The sequence below is a fragment of the Herpailurus yagouaroundi genome, unplaced genomic scaffold, assembly GCF_014898765.1.
Source record: "Herpailurus yagouaroundi ecotype Mexico unplaced genomic scaffold, PumYag 200, whole genome shotgun sequence".
NCBI lineage: Eukaryota > Metazoa > Chordata > Mammalia > Carnivora > Felidae > Herpailurus > Herpailurus yagouaroundi.
In genome coordinates, this window is record NW_024412431.1 from 1990165 (window position 1) to 2006482 (window position 16318).

The window sequence follows — 16318 nt, forward strand, 5'->3', positions numbered from 1 at the left end:
CCTTTCAAGGACTTTCCCCTTATTTGTTCTGAGTGATGTTGTTACAGGAGGGTGGGAGAGGCACTGGTCCTTGTCTCACGGAGTCGAAGAATGAATCTGTGGACAACAGAGCAAAGTGATAGAATTTACTGAGAGAAAGTGTGGGGTCCCAATTGGGTTGCCACTGAGGATTTCTGTCCCTGGCTTTTTATTGGGACCTTATCAGAAAGTGTGTGAGAATCCACACATGCCGCCTAGCCTGGGCAGTTCTGGAACAAGTTTACCTTATCCTCTTTCTTCCCCCTGAACTTCACTGCCACTGCTGCTTCTTCACCCTCCCATTTGTAGCTGCATCCTGCCTCCCTGACGGTCCCTTATCTCTCCATGCCTATCGTAACCCTTTCCCTATTCGATGTGAGGAGTCATAGCAGGGTTTGGGGCAGACAAAGGACACTATATGACATGATTTCACAGATCATTCCAGCTGCCTGGTTGAGAGTGGATTGCAGGGTGTGAGAAAGTCTGCTTGGAGATGACTGCAGTAAACCAGGTGAAATATGTATAGTTAGCTAGGAGCAGAGAGGTGACAGTGTGTTGAGAAGTGCTCCCTGGAACTATGATTAGAAGGAAGAGCGAAGATGACTTGTTGTCAGTCAGATACGGGGATGAGATAAAGAGGAGCCAAGATGGGTTTCAGGGTTTGGGGCCTGAACAATGAAAGAACAGAAGTGTATCCATCGAGACAGGGAGAGCTGTGGATGGAGCATATTTGGAAGAAAAGTGGACATCAGAAGTTCAAGTTTTGAAAGTTGAGAATTTCAAAATGGAGACGTTGCAAATGGATACATTTTATATGATTCTACTCATATGAGGTACCAAGAGGAGTCAAACTCACAGAGACAGAAAGTAAAATGGTGGTTGCCAGGGGTTGGAAGAAGGGAGGAGATGGAGGGTTAGTGGTAACAGGGACAGAGTTTCAATTTGGGAGGGTGAAAACATTCTGGAGAGATATGGATGCCAAGTGCACAGAATGTACACTTGAAGATAATCAAAATGGTACATCTTATGTCATTTAAATCTAACCACAATGCAAAACGTCAAGCAGCCTAAGACAAAAATGAAAAATCGAGATTTGTTTTACATAACATTTCAATATCATTAAATAATAAAGAGAATGGTTGAGATTTTTTAGATAAGAATTTTAATATTACTTCTCAACACTTGTCTAGACCAGGGTTTCTCAGTCTCCACAATATTGACATTTTTGGCCTGATTATTTGCCACAGGGGACTGTTCTGTATATCACATGATGTTTAACAGCATCCCTGGCCTTCAGCCACGAGATGCCAGCACTGTGTTGGGATAACCAGAAATTGTTCCAGAAGGGTCAAAATCAGCCCCATGGAGAACACTGGAGCAAAACCATTCCCTGAGTGCAGAAGTTGATGCTGTTAGCTTTCAAAGAGATGGGATAAGAGAAAAGCAACATTTTAGGGAGGAGAAAATATCTTGGGAAGATGTTGAAGGGCCTGCAGAGCACCCCATAGGCACTATTATCTTGGAGGTGAAATGTACTGGTCTGGCGATCATGGGTCTGCAGGGATGGTGGTACAGACCAACTACTTGTAAGGGAAGAATGAGAAGATTCTGCTGTGAATGTCAGGAGTTAGACAAGCTGTTGCCTGGCTGAATCCTGCCCATAACCCTTAGTTCTCGGGTACACCGTCTCCACCAGATATATGTTCTCATGGACACTCTGCCATCCACCACATTCACCACTAGTGTTACTAAATAATTATTTGTATGATTATTTTATGAATGGCTGCCTCTTAAAAACGTCCACCTGAACTTTGAATCCCCTCCCCTTCTAAATTTTGGGGGGAGGTTACACTTCATTTATCCTTTTTATCCTGTGTATTCCAATGTCTGGGTGCAATGTTGGAATTTCCAATAGAAATAAAATAGAATTCTGCAGAAAAGAAATAAAACTCAAGACACCTGGGTGGCTCAGTCACTTAAGGCTCTTGATTTCTGCTCAGGTCATGATCTTGTGGTTCATGGGTTCGAGTCCCACGTTGGGCTTTATGCTGACAGTGTACATCCCACTTGGGATTCTGTCTCTCCCCCTCTGTCTCTGTTCTTCCCCCATTCGTGCTCTCTCTCTCTCTCTTTCAAAATAAATAAATACATTTAAAAAATAGTAAATTCTTAAGATCCATCAATTCCAGGTATATGCCCCCTAAAATTTAAGGCAGAAACTCAAATAGATTCTTGCTGAAGTTCATCCCAGCATTAATCACAATAGCTGAAGGATGAAAACAGATGAATAGATAAACAAAATTGGATATATACATGCAATGAAATATTATTCAGCCTTAAGGAATGAAATTCTGATACATGGTGCAACATGGTTGAATCTTGAAAACATGCTAAGTGAGATAAGTCAGACACAAAAGGATAAGCACTTTATGAGTCCACTTATATGAGGTACCTAGAACGGGCAAAGTCATAGAGACAGAAAGTAGAATAGGGGTTTTCAATGGTTGGGAGAGGGGGAATGTGGAATTTGTTTAATGGGGACAGTGTGCTCTTGGAAATGATGGTAAAGTTCTGGAAATGGATAATGGTGATGGTTGTACAACATTGTGAATGTTCTTAATGCTACAGACTTGCACACTTAAAAATTCTTAAAATGGAAAATGTTATTATATACATATTGTGGAGATATACATATTGTAGAGATACATATCTCTACCTATATATTTGTATCTATCTCTACAATAAAATATAAATAAAAATAAAGTAAAGTAAAATTGTTGTAAAATTTTTTCAAAGTACATTCTCAGCCTCTTCCCCTGGAGATATTGACTATGTATGTGTGGAATAGGGTGGAAAGTTATACATTAACAAGAGCCCAAGGTGGTACTTTTGATAAAGCTTACCTTTTGAAACTACCTTAGGGCAACTATTCTCAAAATAGTGTCCTAGAGACCAACAAAATTTAGAGGTTGTGAAAAATCCAAATTATCAGGCCCAAAACCAGACGCATTGAGACAGAAACTTGGAGATGGAACTCAGAAATCTATTTAAATAAAAGGGGCACCTGGGTGGCACAGTCATTTAAGAGTCTGACTCTCGATCTCAGCTCAGGTCATGATCTTGCAGTTCGTGAGTTCAAGCCCCACAATGGGCTCTGTGCTAATAGTGTAGAGCCTACTTGGGATTCTGTCTCTCCTTCTCTCTGCCCCTCCTCTGCTTGTTCTCTCTCTCTCTGTGTCTCTCAGAATAAATAAATAAACTTAAAAAATAAAATAAATTAAAAATAAATCCAGTTAAACAAATATTCAAGGTCATCCTGGCACAGGCCAGAAGTTTGAGAACTATTACCCAAGTGACTCCTGGGATCCTTCATTACTCAGCCATCTGCCTGATGTGAATACTACAAGTCAGTTGTCTTTAGGAGGAGATCTAAGAAACACTGGAAAAATTCTTCCCAGAGAAAAGGGACCCAGAAGAGAGGTGTCACAGTTGGCCCCACTGTTACTCTCCTAGGGATAAGGAATTGGCAGGTCAGAGACCCTTTCCTGTGTGGTCCCTGCCTATCAGGAGTCAAATTGATCAGGGAATGGAAAATCCATTGATCAATTTGCCTAACAAGCTTCACAGGGGATTCAGTCCCCAGGGCCACCAAACCTGTAACATATCAACTTATAGTCCCCAAGGCCCATGTATCACTCCCAAGATACCCATGCCTTTGCCAGGAAAAATCAGACACACCCTGCATTACATGCCTGGCTCTGTATCCCTTCTCTTTGGGGAAACAAATCTTTCTTCATTGCCCACCCTCCATGAGAGAACAAGATGCAGGGGAGTCGGTCCCAGTGGTGAGCCCACATTGCCAAGCATGCATAGCCCAGTAAGTGTTGTGGGAAGTAGAGAAAAGAGGTGGTTGGGTAGAAAGGGCATTGACTACTATTAAGCATGTGCCAGGGACACCCCATGGTATCCATGCAGGAGGAGCTCTAGGGGCCAATGTTTTGGGAGGGTGAATGGCTACCCTACCATTGTTAGTGAGCTTTTACTTTGCTTGCATGTTATTTGGGTGGATGGTTGATGGAGATTATAGGGTTGAGGAGGAAGAGTTAAGCAGCCAGTCTGCTCTTGGATACCATAGCACTATCCAGGACCACACCGTGTAATGGCACAGTTACCAGTCGGAAGTGCACAAATGGATGCCCCCAGGTACTGATAGATTATTAGGTCTTTGACTATGCAATATGGATCTTCTCTTATTCTTTACTCCTATCGCCTGGCCCCAAAACTCCAGAGACTTCACCTTCACTCAGACCAGATAAATCCTTTCTGAATCCTTCTTTACCACCTTCATTTGCTGGGGAACATACCCTGTTTCTCCGCAAGGACCTGTCCCTCCTCTTCCTTCTTCACCTTCATCTGTAGTCCTCATAGAGATATTCAAGAGTGAAGAGTCTGTGTTCCCTGGTATCTAGGGCTGCAGTGTATAAAGACGTGGGCAGGATGGATGTGGGAGGAAGAGCAAAGCACACAGGAAGGTCCAATGTCCAGTCCCCTCTTGACACCCTCCCCTTCAGCTCTGGAAACATTCTGAAAGACACTGATTTCACATATCCCTTCCTCATAGTTTCACTTGATTCCTCTTGGGTGTCAAGTCTCACCCTTATCTAGAAACACGGAATCATTAGTAAGACATGGGAACAATTTATTCACCTCTTCATCTTTGTTCCTCTTCCCTAAAATTGGTGACGTGGTCCCTTCAACTTTAATGATGTGAGTATTCCCAACCCCATTCCCTTTGACCCTAGTTTGCCTGCCTTAAATCTATCTTTCACTCCAGGCACCAGGGAAAATCGTGATATGGATCATGTTACTCCTTTAGTCACAGTCCTTACATAGCCCCTATCCTTTTATCCATTGTTTTTTTTCAAGGTTCCCAGAGATGTGGCCCCCGCTCATCTCATCAACCTCATTCTTCACCATTTCCATGTCCCATTTTGTGTTGCAACAAATTGCTAAGAGCACACTGTTTCATGCAGCTTTTTGCTTATGGGCTTTTTTCCTTGCTGCCTTCTCTGCCGGAAAAGCCCATGCTCAATCATCAACCTAGACAACTCCTTGCCCACGGATCTGTTCCTCCAGGAATCCTTCCTTGACTGCATCACTTCAGGCTGTATTTGTGGTTCCTTTCTCTACTTCACTCTGAAGACTGCATTTACCTTAGCTTTTAAGTCCCTGTATTACGATGACTGGTTTCTCTATCCACCACTACCCCTGAAAGGCAGACTCCCTCAAGACAAAACCACACCATTAATCTTTGTACCCCCAACAGCTAACACTTAGCCTGTCCCAAAGTAATCCTTCTTGCAGAATGGCTTCCAGGACTTTTTCAGTGACTAACAGCCTAGTTCCATTCTTCTCTACATCCTGCCTGGCTCAACAAAATTGCCCACTAACACTAGATCCTAGAAACAGAATAGAAACAGAAGACCAACATGTATTTGGTGCATGAATAAAGGGGAAAGTATAAATGACAAATGGTTGTATCTTTCACCTCTAATTTCTAAGCTCTCGTCCTAAGATAAAATGTTTCTTCCTTTCTTTCTTTCTTTTTGCTGATCATAAATCTTTATTTTTTTAATATGAAATTTATTGTCAAATTGGTTTACATAAAACACCCAGTGCTCATCCCAACAGGTGCCCTCCTCAATGCCCATCACCCACCCTTCCCTCCCTCCCACCCCCCATCAACCTTCAGTTTATTCTCAGTTTTGAAGAGTCTCTTATGGTTTGGATCCCTCCCTCTCTAACTTTTTTTTCCTTCCCCTCCCCCATGGTCTTCTGTTAAGTTTCTTAGGATCCACCTAAGAGTGAAAACATATGGTATCTTTCTCTGTATGACTTATTTCACTTAGCATAACACTCTCCATTTCCATCCATCCTTTTGTTGCTACAAAAGGCCAGATTTCATTCTTTCTCATTGCCAAGTAGTATTCCATTGTGACTATAAACCCCAATTTCTTTATCCATTCATCAGTTGATGGACATTTAGGCTCTTTCCATCGTTTGGCTATTGTTGAAAGTGCTGCTATAAACATTGGGGTACAAGTGCCCCTATGCATCAGCACTCCTATATCCCTTGGGTAAATTCCTAGCAGTGCTATTTCTGGGTAATAGGGTAGATCTATTTTTAAATTTTTGAGGAACCTCCACACTGTTTTCCAGAGTGGCTGCACCAGTTTGCATTCCCACCTACAGTACAAGAGGGTTCCCGTTTCTCCACATCCTCTCCAGCATCTACAGTCTCCTGATTTGTTCATTTTAGCCACTCTGACTGGCATGAGATAATACCTCAGTGTGGTTTTGATTTGTATTTTCCTGATGAGGACTGACGTTGAGCATCTTTTCATGTGCCTGTTGGCCATCTGGATGTCTTCTTTAGAGAAGTGCCTATTCACGTCTTCTGTCCATTTCTTCACTGGATTATTTGTTTTTTGGGTGTGGAGTTTGGTGAGTTCTTTATAGATTTTGGATACTAGCCCTTTGTCTGATATGTCATTTGCAAATATCTTTTCCCATTCCGTTGGTTGCCTTTTAGTTTTGTTGATTGTTTCCTTTGTAGTGCAGAAGCTTTTTATCTTGATGAGGTCCCAATAGTTCATTTTTGCTTTTAATTCCCTTGCCTTTGGAGATGTGTCAAGTAAGAAATTGCTGCAGCTGAAGACAGAGTGGTTTCTTCCTGCTTTCTCCTCTTGGGTTATGATGGTTTCCTGTCTCACATTCAGGTCCTTTACCCATTTTGAGTTTATTTTTGTGAATGGTGTAAGAAAGTGGTCAAGTTTCATTCTTCTGTATGTTGCTGTCCAGTTCTCCCAGCACCATTTGTTAAAGAGGCTGTCTTTTTTCTACTGGATAGTCTTTCCTGCTTTGTCAAAGATTAGTTGGCCATACTTTGTGGGTCCAATTCTGGAGTCTCTGTTCTATTCCACTGGTCTATGTGTCTGTTTTTGTGCCACAAGATAAAATATTTCTAATCTATAAAAAACTCTTTCTTAGGATGAATGTGATAATTCATCATTTCATGACCCGCTTGAATCATAATCCAGTCCCTCTAAGAAATGGCTTTACTGAATTCTAATGCAGTTGATGATGTTGACACACAGCACCCAGGGAATATCCAGAATTGTGGGCATTTCCTGTGTACTCTGATATTCTGCTCAAAACAGATCAGAATGCAAGGGAGCAAGCTACATCTATTAAAAGTCAAGGAAAATTTTTACAAACTATCATGCTTTAAAGATGAGTCGTGACCTTCTGTTTCGAATACCTCTCACCTGACCAGAAGCCACCAGAGGTGATTACAAACTGCCCACCTACCAAGGGTCAGAACAAAGACGTTCATTCATACTTAAACAATTTGCCTACAACGTGACCATCTTTATCATTCCAGAGACACTCTTTGCTTTGGGGTTTTTGTGTTTGGTTTTTATTTTAGGTAAATTGGTATGTAATATTATATTAGCTTAAGGTATATGACATAATGATTCATCACATTGCACATATAATATTTGACATATTACCACAATAGGTCTAGTTAACATCTGCCACCACACATAGTTACAAAAATTTTTTTCTGGTGATGAGAAATTATTTGATCTATTTTCTTCTTTTTTAAATATTTTTTATTTATTTTTGAGAAACAGTGCACTAGTGAGGGAGGAGCAGAGAGAGAGGGAGACAGAGGATCTGAAGCAGGCTCCAGGCTCCGAGCTGTCAGTACAGAGCCAGATACAGGACTGGAACTCATAAACTGCGAGATCATGACCTGAGCTGAAGTCAGACACTTATCTGACTGAGCCACCCAGGTGCCCCTATAAGGTCTATTTTCTTAGCAACTCTCAAATATACCATATAATATTATTAAGTGTATTCATACTGCACATTATACCTCATGGTTTATTTGTTTTATAACTGGAAGTTAGTACCTTTTGACCACCTTCACCTATTTCAGCCACCCCTTCCCTGCTACTTTGGTTTTTATACCTAAGAGGACTGACAGGGATGACAGTCAATGGTGGCTTTTTCCCTTTGTAGTTAGGGGCACTACAGAATAGTAGTTGTGCAAAAATACTTCACGAGACAAAATACAACACTGAAGATCATTTTATGATTTTATGCTGTTCAGCATCCTGGGTTATAGGACCCCTTCCTCTATATCTGGGTATAGGACCTCAGGACCTGAAACAAAGAGAGTAGGAGAGTAGGTGGGGTCCTCTTCTTCCCAGCCTCATTGAATCATCACCTGAATATGAGTGCCACATCTGACTCTCATTTTTTTGGGCTCCTATGTCAACATCCTGGAGCAGTTTCTATGCTTCCTTGGGTATTTCATGAGCACCATAGAGGATATGACTAAAATTCTATTTGTGACCTTTGTAGTATCTAATGGTACTGAAATAGTGCAAATGTTAATATGCATTTTTTGCTCGAACGTATACCATCTGGATGAAGAGCATTTTGTCAAGCAACAAATGTCCAGGAAGCATCTGGCCCTGTTCCTGCAGGATGTTGATGGCCCCTGGTACACTAAGCATTAAGAATCTGTTCATGTGATTTATCATTTTGTGAAAACATTTTCTTTTTGTTCCTTTTTTTTCTTCTTGAGGAGTAAACCTACATTCTACTCATCCTGCAATAGTCTGTCCAGACACGTGAGATACCCTCAAATTTTCTCACCTCTGAGACATAGTTATCTGACCCTTTTTTGAGTCCCACACAAGGCAGATAATCCACATTAAGTTACTGTGGTTCACCAGACCTCATGTTGCTCATTTGTGTTAGAATGAGTTTGGATCATGTTATGGCTAATGTCCAAAGTTGTTCTTAACTTTTTAGATTTGGTGACTCTAAATAAAGAGGATAAATGAGGGCCCCAAAGGCCAATGGACAGGGATTGATCAACATTATTAAATGTTGCACATAAAACAGAATATAGGATGTCTAAATTCTGTAATGTTAAGGCTTTTATGCCCAATGCTTCATTTCAAGAAATAAAAAAGGAGACTCTAGAGTTTGTCTAGTGTCTATTTCATGTGCATTCCCTTCTTCAATCATCTAGCTGATGTGTTGACAATATGGAGCCAAGAAATCAAACGAGTGTTTCAGAATTTTTACTCCTGGGATTTTCCCAAGACTCAGAGCATCAACCCATTCTATTTGGGCTATTCCTGTCCATGTACCTGGTCACCGTGCTTGGGAATCTGCTCATCATCCTGGCTGTCAGCTCTGACTCTCACCTCCACACCCCCATGTACTTCTTCCTCTCCAACTTGTCCTTTGCTGACATCTGCTTCACCTCTACCACCGTCCCTAAGATGCTGGTGAACATCCAAACACAGAGCAAATCCATCACCTATGCAGGCTGCATCGCCCAGATGTATTTTTTCATGGTTTTTGGAGGTATGGACACTTTTCTCCTCACTGTGATGGCCTATGACCGGTTTGTAGCCATCTGTCACCCCTTGCACTACACAGTCATCATGAACCCGTGGCTCTGTGGCCTCCTGGTTCTTGTGTCCTGGTTCATCAGCTTGTCATACTCCCTGATCCAGAGTCTCTTAATGTTGCGGCTGTCCTTCTGCACCAACTGGATAATTCCACACTTTTACTGTGAACTTGCTCAGGCCCTCATGCTTGCCTGCTCAGACACATTGGCCAATCACATCCTACTATATATTGTAACTAGCTTTCTTGGCATTGTTCCCTTCTCATGGATCCTTTTCTCCTATAGCCGAATTGCCTCCTCAATCCTGAGAATCCCATCAGCTAATGGGAAGTATAAGACATTTTCCACCTGTGCATCTCACTTGTCTGTGGTTTCTTTGTTCTATGGGACAGGGCTTGGTGTGTATCTCAGTTCTGATGCATCTTCCTGGAGGGGCATGATTGCCTCATTCATGTACACCATGGTCACCCCAATGCTGAATCCCTTCATCTACAGCCTACGGAACAGGGACATCAAGAGGGCTTTACAAAAAGTTCTTAGGATAACACTCTATGTTCAGTGATGGGAACACTAGTCCTGGGTTTTTGAGCTGACAGTGGTAGCAGCAGTTGGCTGTTAAAGAAATCCTACCCCCTAATCACACTGAGTTGTGCTTCTCACCCGTCCCCCATAAATAAGTGATGTTGCCCAGAGCTGCCTTGCGAGTACTTTTTCTAGGTACTTTAACCTCTTATGTTGACTACTCTGTTATCCTCCGTTCTACCCTCTGCGTCCCCTCCTTTCACTTTCCTATTACTGCACCTCTCCTTGGATTTCCAGTCCTGCGGCCACTTATGCTACTACCAGTTCAGAACAGTTGCATGAGGATTATGAAAAGTAGTGCATTTTATCAATAACCATTGTTAGTTCTTATTAACTAAGCACCTTTGGTGTGCTTGGCTGCAAGAGATGTCTGGAAAACAGCACTGAAGGAAAAAAAACACAGAAAAAAATCTTTGCCCTAATAGAGCATAAATCCAGGATCTCAGAGTTTCTGATCACATTATGTGTCCAAACAGAATATTCACTGATGGATTAATTATTTGGCTATTAGCAAGGTTGAACGTTTCTCCAAATGTTTATTGAGTGCACTTCCAAAATAAGCTATAAAAATATATCACTAAATGTAGAAAAACTTCTGGGTCCAGAGTATCAGAATTGACCAGGCTCTGATACATCATTTGGTTTAGTTGCCTTGTTGTGCAGGTGAATTTACGAAGGGCCCAACACAGGAGCACACACAGTGATAAAATCTGTGTGAAAGGAAACATGTCTTTAAGAATGATGTCAATTACTGGATTACAATTCAGGAGAGTAAGGACAGAATCACAGAATCACTGCTCTCTAGGTATGTGATTCTGGGCAGCTTCAGCTGAAGTAGAGTATGTTAGGACCAGTGGATCTTCTGATAAATGTTTGTTTTCATATCTTCTTCACCATAAAGCAATTGGATAATGTGTTAAGTCTTGGGAAGGTGGTGTTTGCCAAGGCACTGCAACAGGAAAGGCAAACATAAACACAAAAATATCCGTCCTGATAAAGATGAGTTGCTGACCACTCCAGGATGGAAGGAGTCTGACAGAATCTACTTTCCATCAAGTGGAGTCTTCAAGGGATAGCACCATTTTGAAAAACTATTTATGGATTTCCAAAAGGGGGACCCACCTCCCCCTTAATTTCTTTTAGGCTTTGTGTCTAAAAACAGATTTCATCTAGAAACTGGGGAAAGAATCAGGATATTCAATTGTGGTAGCCAACATCTGATAATTGCAGACTTGCTTTTTATATTTTGGGTTATCTAAGTCAACTGATATTCTTTATGTCTGCTCATCTATGATCTGTTACCACCACCACAGGTCTCTGTGGCTCATGGATCCCAGTCACCATTCTGGATTTGTTGTTCAATCACCCATGGTTAAGACTACTTCCATTTAAGTTTAGAACTCAAGATATTTGTGAATGTAGTTTAGAACTTCTGTCCAGGTATGGAGGTTAGCTAACTGAACCATATTAAAACACTCAAGAATTACAAGTTTGGAACAAGAGTAGAAATTTTGGATATTAATTGATTAAGACTGCCTTAACATTCCCTGCAGCTTGACTAAACTTAAAACATGTTTCTTCCTGACTGCAAGGGCCTGACCACCCCTTTTTCATCAATTTTACAACCCAGGATGTCTTCCTTAAAGACCTGGGAGCCATCCCTTTGAAATATAATCGTCAATGTTAGCACCTTTATCTCCCAACCTCTTTGCATAGGAGGGTAGGCACTTAAGTTCAATAAGCAGCAATTAGCAAACACAGATAGACTAGCCACATCAACCAACCTCCCCCCAATATCTTCCACCCCTTTTCCATAAGCTCACCCCAGCTTTTAAAATCCTCCTGTCTTAGATAGCATATGGTTTCCCTCTTATGTGGATCCTGAGAAACTTAACAGAAACCCATGGGGGAGGGGAAGAAAAAAAAAAAGAGGTTAGAGTGGGAGAGAGCCAAAGCATAAGAGACTGTTAAAAACTGAGAACAAACTGAGGGTTGATGGGGGGTGGGAGGGAGGGGAGGGTGGGTGAAGGGTATTGAGGAGGGCACCTTTTGGGATGAGCACTGGGTGTTGTATGGAAACCAATTTGACAATAAATTTCATATCTTAAAAAATAAATAAATAAATAAATAAAAATAAAAAATAAAATCCTCCTGTCTTTTGTTCTGTGGAGTTGAGTTCAATCTCTATCCCTTACTGTAATAGTCTTGAATAAGGTCTTCTTTACCTGTTTGACTATGTCCAATGCAATTTTATTTGGACACACAATGAACAACTTTCTCTAGAAAGTCTCTAGAAATTCCTAACAAATTTCTATCAAAGTACTCTTTTGATGAAATTGCCCAGTGTCTTGCCTGTTTAAGCAAATAATATTGCATCTCACAAAGGACTTCAGACTGGAAGAGGAGCAAAACCCACTTTCTTGATGCATCAGTTTCATTTGGAACAAAATATCTGAGGTAGCCTGGAACAAAGACTGTCCATGACACTCAACACATGTGAACTCACTCAGAAGGTAATGGTAGTAAAAGATGAATAGAGACTAACCTGATGGAGAGAACATCAGGAGAATTTAGATGGGTGTAAGAGAAGGCATCTTTTTTTTAAAGTTTGTATTACTTACTTTGAGAGAGAGAGAGAGTGAGAGCAAGCATGGGAGGTGCAGAGAGGGAGAGAGAGAATCCCAAGCAGGCTCCTCACCGTCAGCATGGAGCCTGATGTGGGGCTCCAACCCAAGAACTGTGAGAAAATGACTGAAGCTGATCAAGAGTTCTTCACTTAACTGACTGAGCCATCCAGGTACCCCAGAGAGAGAAAACATCTTTAAGCTTCGATATTTAAGTGGAAATTGAGTAAGAAAGGGGAAGAAAATTTTAGGCAGAGAGAATTAAGTGTAATGGTCTAAAGACTGAAAGAATATAGTCTGTTTAAAGAAAAACAAGAGGGGTGCCTGGGTGGCTTAGTCAGTTGAGGGCCCAACTTTGACTCTAGTCATAATCTCACGGTTTGTGGCTTTGAGCCCCGTGTTGGGCTCTGTGCTGATGATTCAGAGCGTGCTTCAGATTCTGTGTCTCCCTCTCTCTCTGCTCCTCCCCTGCTCCTGCTCTGTCTTGTATGTTTCAAAAAAATAAATAAATAAACATTAAAACATTTTTTTAATTAAAAAAAGAAATATAAGATATCCAATATGTCTGGGAATGCAAGCTGGTGCAGCCGCTCTGGAAAACAGTATGGAGGTTCCTCAAAACATTAAAAATAGAAATACCCTATGACCCAGAAATTGCACTACTAGGCATTTATCCAAGGGATACAAGTGTGCTGTTTTGAAGGGACACATGCACCCTGATGTTTATAGCAGCACTATCAACAATAGCCAAAGTATGGAAAGAGCCCAAATGCCCATTGATGAATGAATGGATAAAGAAGATTTGGCATACACACACACACACACACACACACACACACACACACACACACACACAATGGAGTATTACTCGGCAATCAAAAAGAATGAAATCTTGCCATTTGCAACTACATGGATGGAACTGGAGGGTATTATGCTAAGTGAAATTAGTCAGTCAGAGAAAGACAAATATCATACGACTTCACTCCTATGAGGACTTTAAGAGACAAAACAGGTGAACATAAAGGAAGGGAAACAAAAATAGTATAAACAAGGGGAGGGGGATAAAACATAAAAGACTTATAAATATGGAGAACAAACAGAGGGTTACTGGAGGGGGTATGGGAGAGGGTGTGGGCTAAATGGGTCAGGGGCACTAAGGAATCTACTGAAATCACTGTTGCACTATATGCTAACTAATCTGGATGTAAATTTAAAAAAATAAAATAAAATAAAAAAGATATCCAATATGTCTAGGCAAATGGTTCTCACACTTAGTGTGCAATAGAATCACCTGGTGGGCTTGTTAAAATACAGATGGCTGGGTTCCAGCTGTAGAGGTTCTGATTTAGCAGGTCTGGAGAGGGTATGAAAGTTGGCATTTGTAGTTTCCCAGGTGAAGCTGGTGGTGCTGGTCCAGGGACCAATGAAGGACTTGGAAAGGGATAGGAGAGACTAACTGAAGGGTGTTATAGACCATGGCAAGGGGTTTGAATTGTACTCAAAGAGTAACAGAAAGTGACTAGAAGGTTTTAAGCAGAGAAGTCACAAGTTTTGACTACACCTAAAAAATCAATCTGGCTGCCATGTCCACAGGGAGAAAGTGACTATTGCGCACCCAATTAGGGCACTCTTATAAGAGCAATAATACAATGTGACCACGAATTGTTTTGGAAGAATGGGAAAAGCAAATCATATCACTAAAACAGTGCTATACAGATCATTTAATTGCTTTGATATGAAGACAAATAAAACAAAGACCTAAAATGACAAAATTTGGGGGGGTCTGAGTGACTTGAAAGGGAGGAGTAGGTCTCTCACTTGAAAATCTGAACAGCTATATTGTATGTGCTAGATGCGAGATGCTAGTGAATTTTGGCAGTGGAAACAAGAAGAGACTTACTAGTATGTCTGCCAACATGCAGTTAAAGCAACTTCCACTAATGGACCAGTGTTGGAATGTTTCTTAATTCATCACAAAACTCCTCTTCCGAGAAGGGCAGGAATAGCCTCAGTGTTGAACACTGAGGTCATCCCCATGAGCAATGCTTTCAAAATCCAATGAACAGAGGAATCTGTGGGGCCATGGTAAAACTTGTCGCAAAATAAGGGGATGGGTAGGGGGGGAAGTGTTTACGGTTGGACCACTGACTCCAGAAATTTGAGGATTACAATAGCAGCAGCAGCAGCCAAAATTGTCATTTTTAATGCATATTTTATTTACACCAAGGGTTTAATGTTTTAAAATAAACTTTTTAAAAGTGTAACACACATGGGGATATGTGCGTTACCTTATTATCTCAAACTCTACACTCCTTTTCTATCAAATATCTCTGCGTTTGGGTTTCCAGAGTCATTAAACATTTCAATGGTGACCTCCCTGCTGCCCCCAGGGAGCATTGAATGAATGAATGCCCCCATTCTTCATCTTTTGCCCTTGAATTTTCCTTTTCATGAGCCCAGCGTTAGGTTTGTAATTCAAAGAATATTTCAACTACTTCAGAACTGCCTTTAAAATTTTTTCAAGGAGCACCTGGGTGGCTCAGTCGGTTAAGCAACCAACTCTTGATCTCGGCTCAGGTCATGATCTCACAGTTTGTGAGTTCATGTGAGCCCAGTGTCGAGCTCTATCTTGGGCTCCCAGCTGACCATGCAGAGCCCACTTGGGATTTCTCCCTCCCCCTCTCTCTCTGCACCTTTCCCCTCTCAAAATAAGTAAATAAACTTGAAAAAAATAAAATAAAGTGTTCTCAAATATATTTTATTAGTAACAAGGTGTCCCATATTGAGTTCCTTCTGAAGCCGACTCTGAGACAATGATTAGCACACAATGATTAGGATGTTTACCAAGCAATGTTCCTAGAATCAACATCTGTGGAAGGGCATATGTGTAGTAAAGAATTTGGCCTCACCTAAAGAGAGATGGCCTTTGTCCCAGCTCCTGGGAGGTAACCTTTAAATGCTTGAAAATTCCCTAGTGATAGAAGTGATTGGTTATTCATGAAAGACCTCAGGTTATTCATGAAGGACCACACCTGATAGTTTATGCTAATGGAATGACTTAGGATGGGAACTGGCCTTGCCAAAAAGACCAGCCATGTGATTAAAGGGTTGGAGTGTTGGGCAAAGGGATATCAGGCCAATATAAGGAGGGAGGTTGGAAATTGGGTTCAACCTGATAGGCCATAATTCAACTACTCATGTCTATATAATGAAGCCTCAATAAAAATTCTGGACAATGGAGCTCAGGTGAGCTACCTGATTGGAAATGGTCTTTGAGTATTGTCACACATATTGTCACCAGGAGGAGGTAATGGGTCTGGACTCCAAGGGAAGAGAACAACAAGAAGCTTCGCATATGGGCACCTCCATATGCCCTTCTTTGGCTGACTCTAACTTGTGTCTCTTTCCTATAAGCAAACTGCAATCATAAGCACACTGCTTCTTGAGCTCTGTGAGTCATTCTGGTGCATCTGAGGCAGTCCTCTCGGTTTGAATCATTCTAGCAAAGTATCGAATATGAAAAAGTTCCCAAATTTGTATCCAACTGGTCTGATGTGAGAGTGGACCTAGGGGCTCCTGGACTTGCATCTGGTGT

At 41.3% G+C, this 16318-nt stretch overlaps 1 protein-coding gene across 1 annotated transcript; it reads left to right on the forward strand.

Moving 5' to 3' along the window:
- The first annotated feature begins 5654 nt into the window (after positions 1-5654).
- On the forward strand, positions 5655-10079 carry LOC121013829 (olfactory receptor 7D4-like). The gene is made up of 2 exons (XM_040449636.1): positions 5655-5670; positions 9142-10079. Exons 1-2 carry the CDS (start codon positions 5655-5657, stop codon positions 10077-10079), a joined length of 954 nt encoding a protein of 317 aa, XP_040305570.1.
- Positions 10080-16318: the final 6239 nt, after the last annotated feature.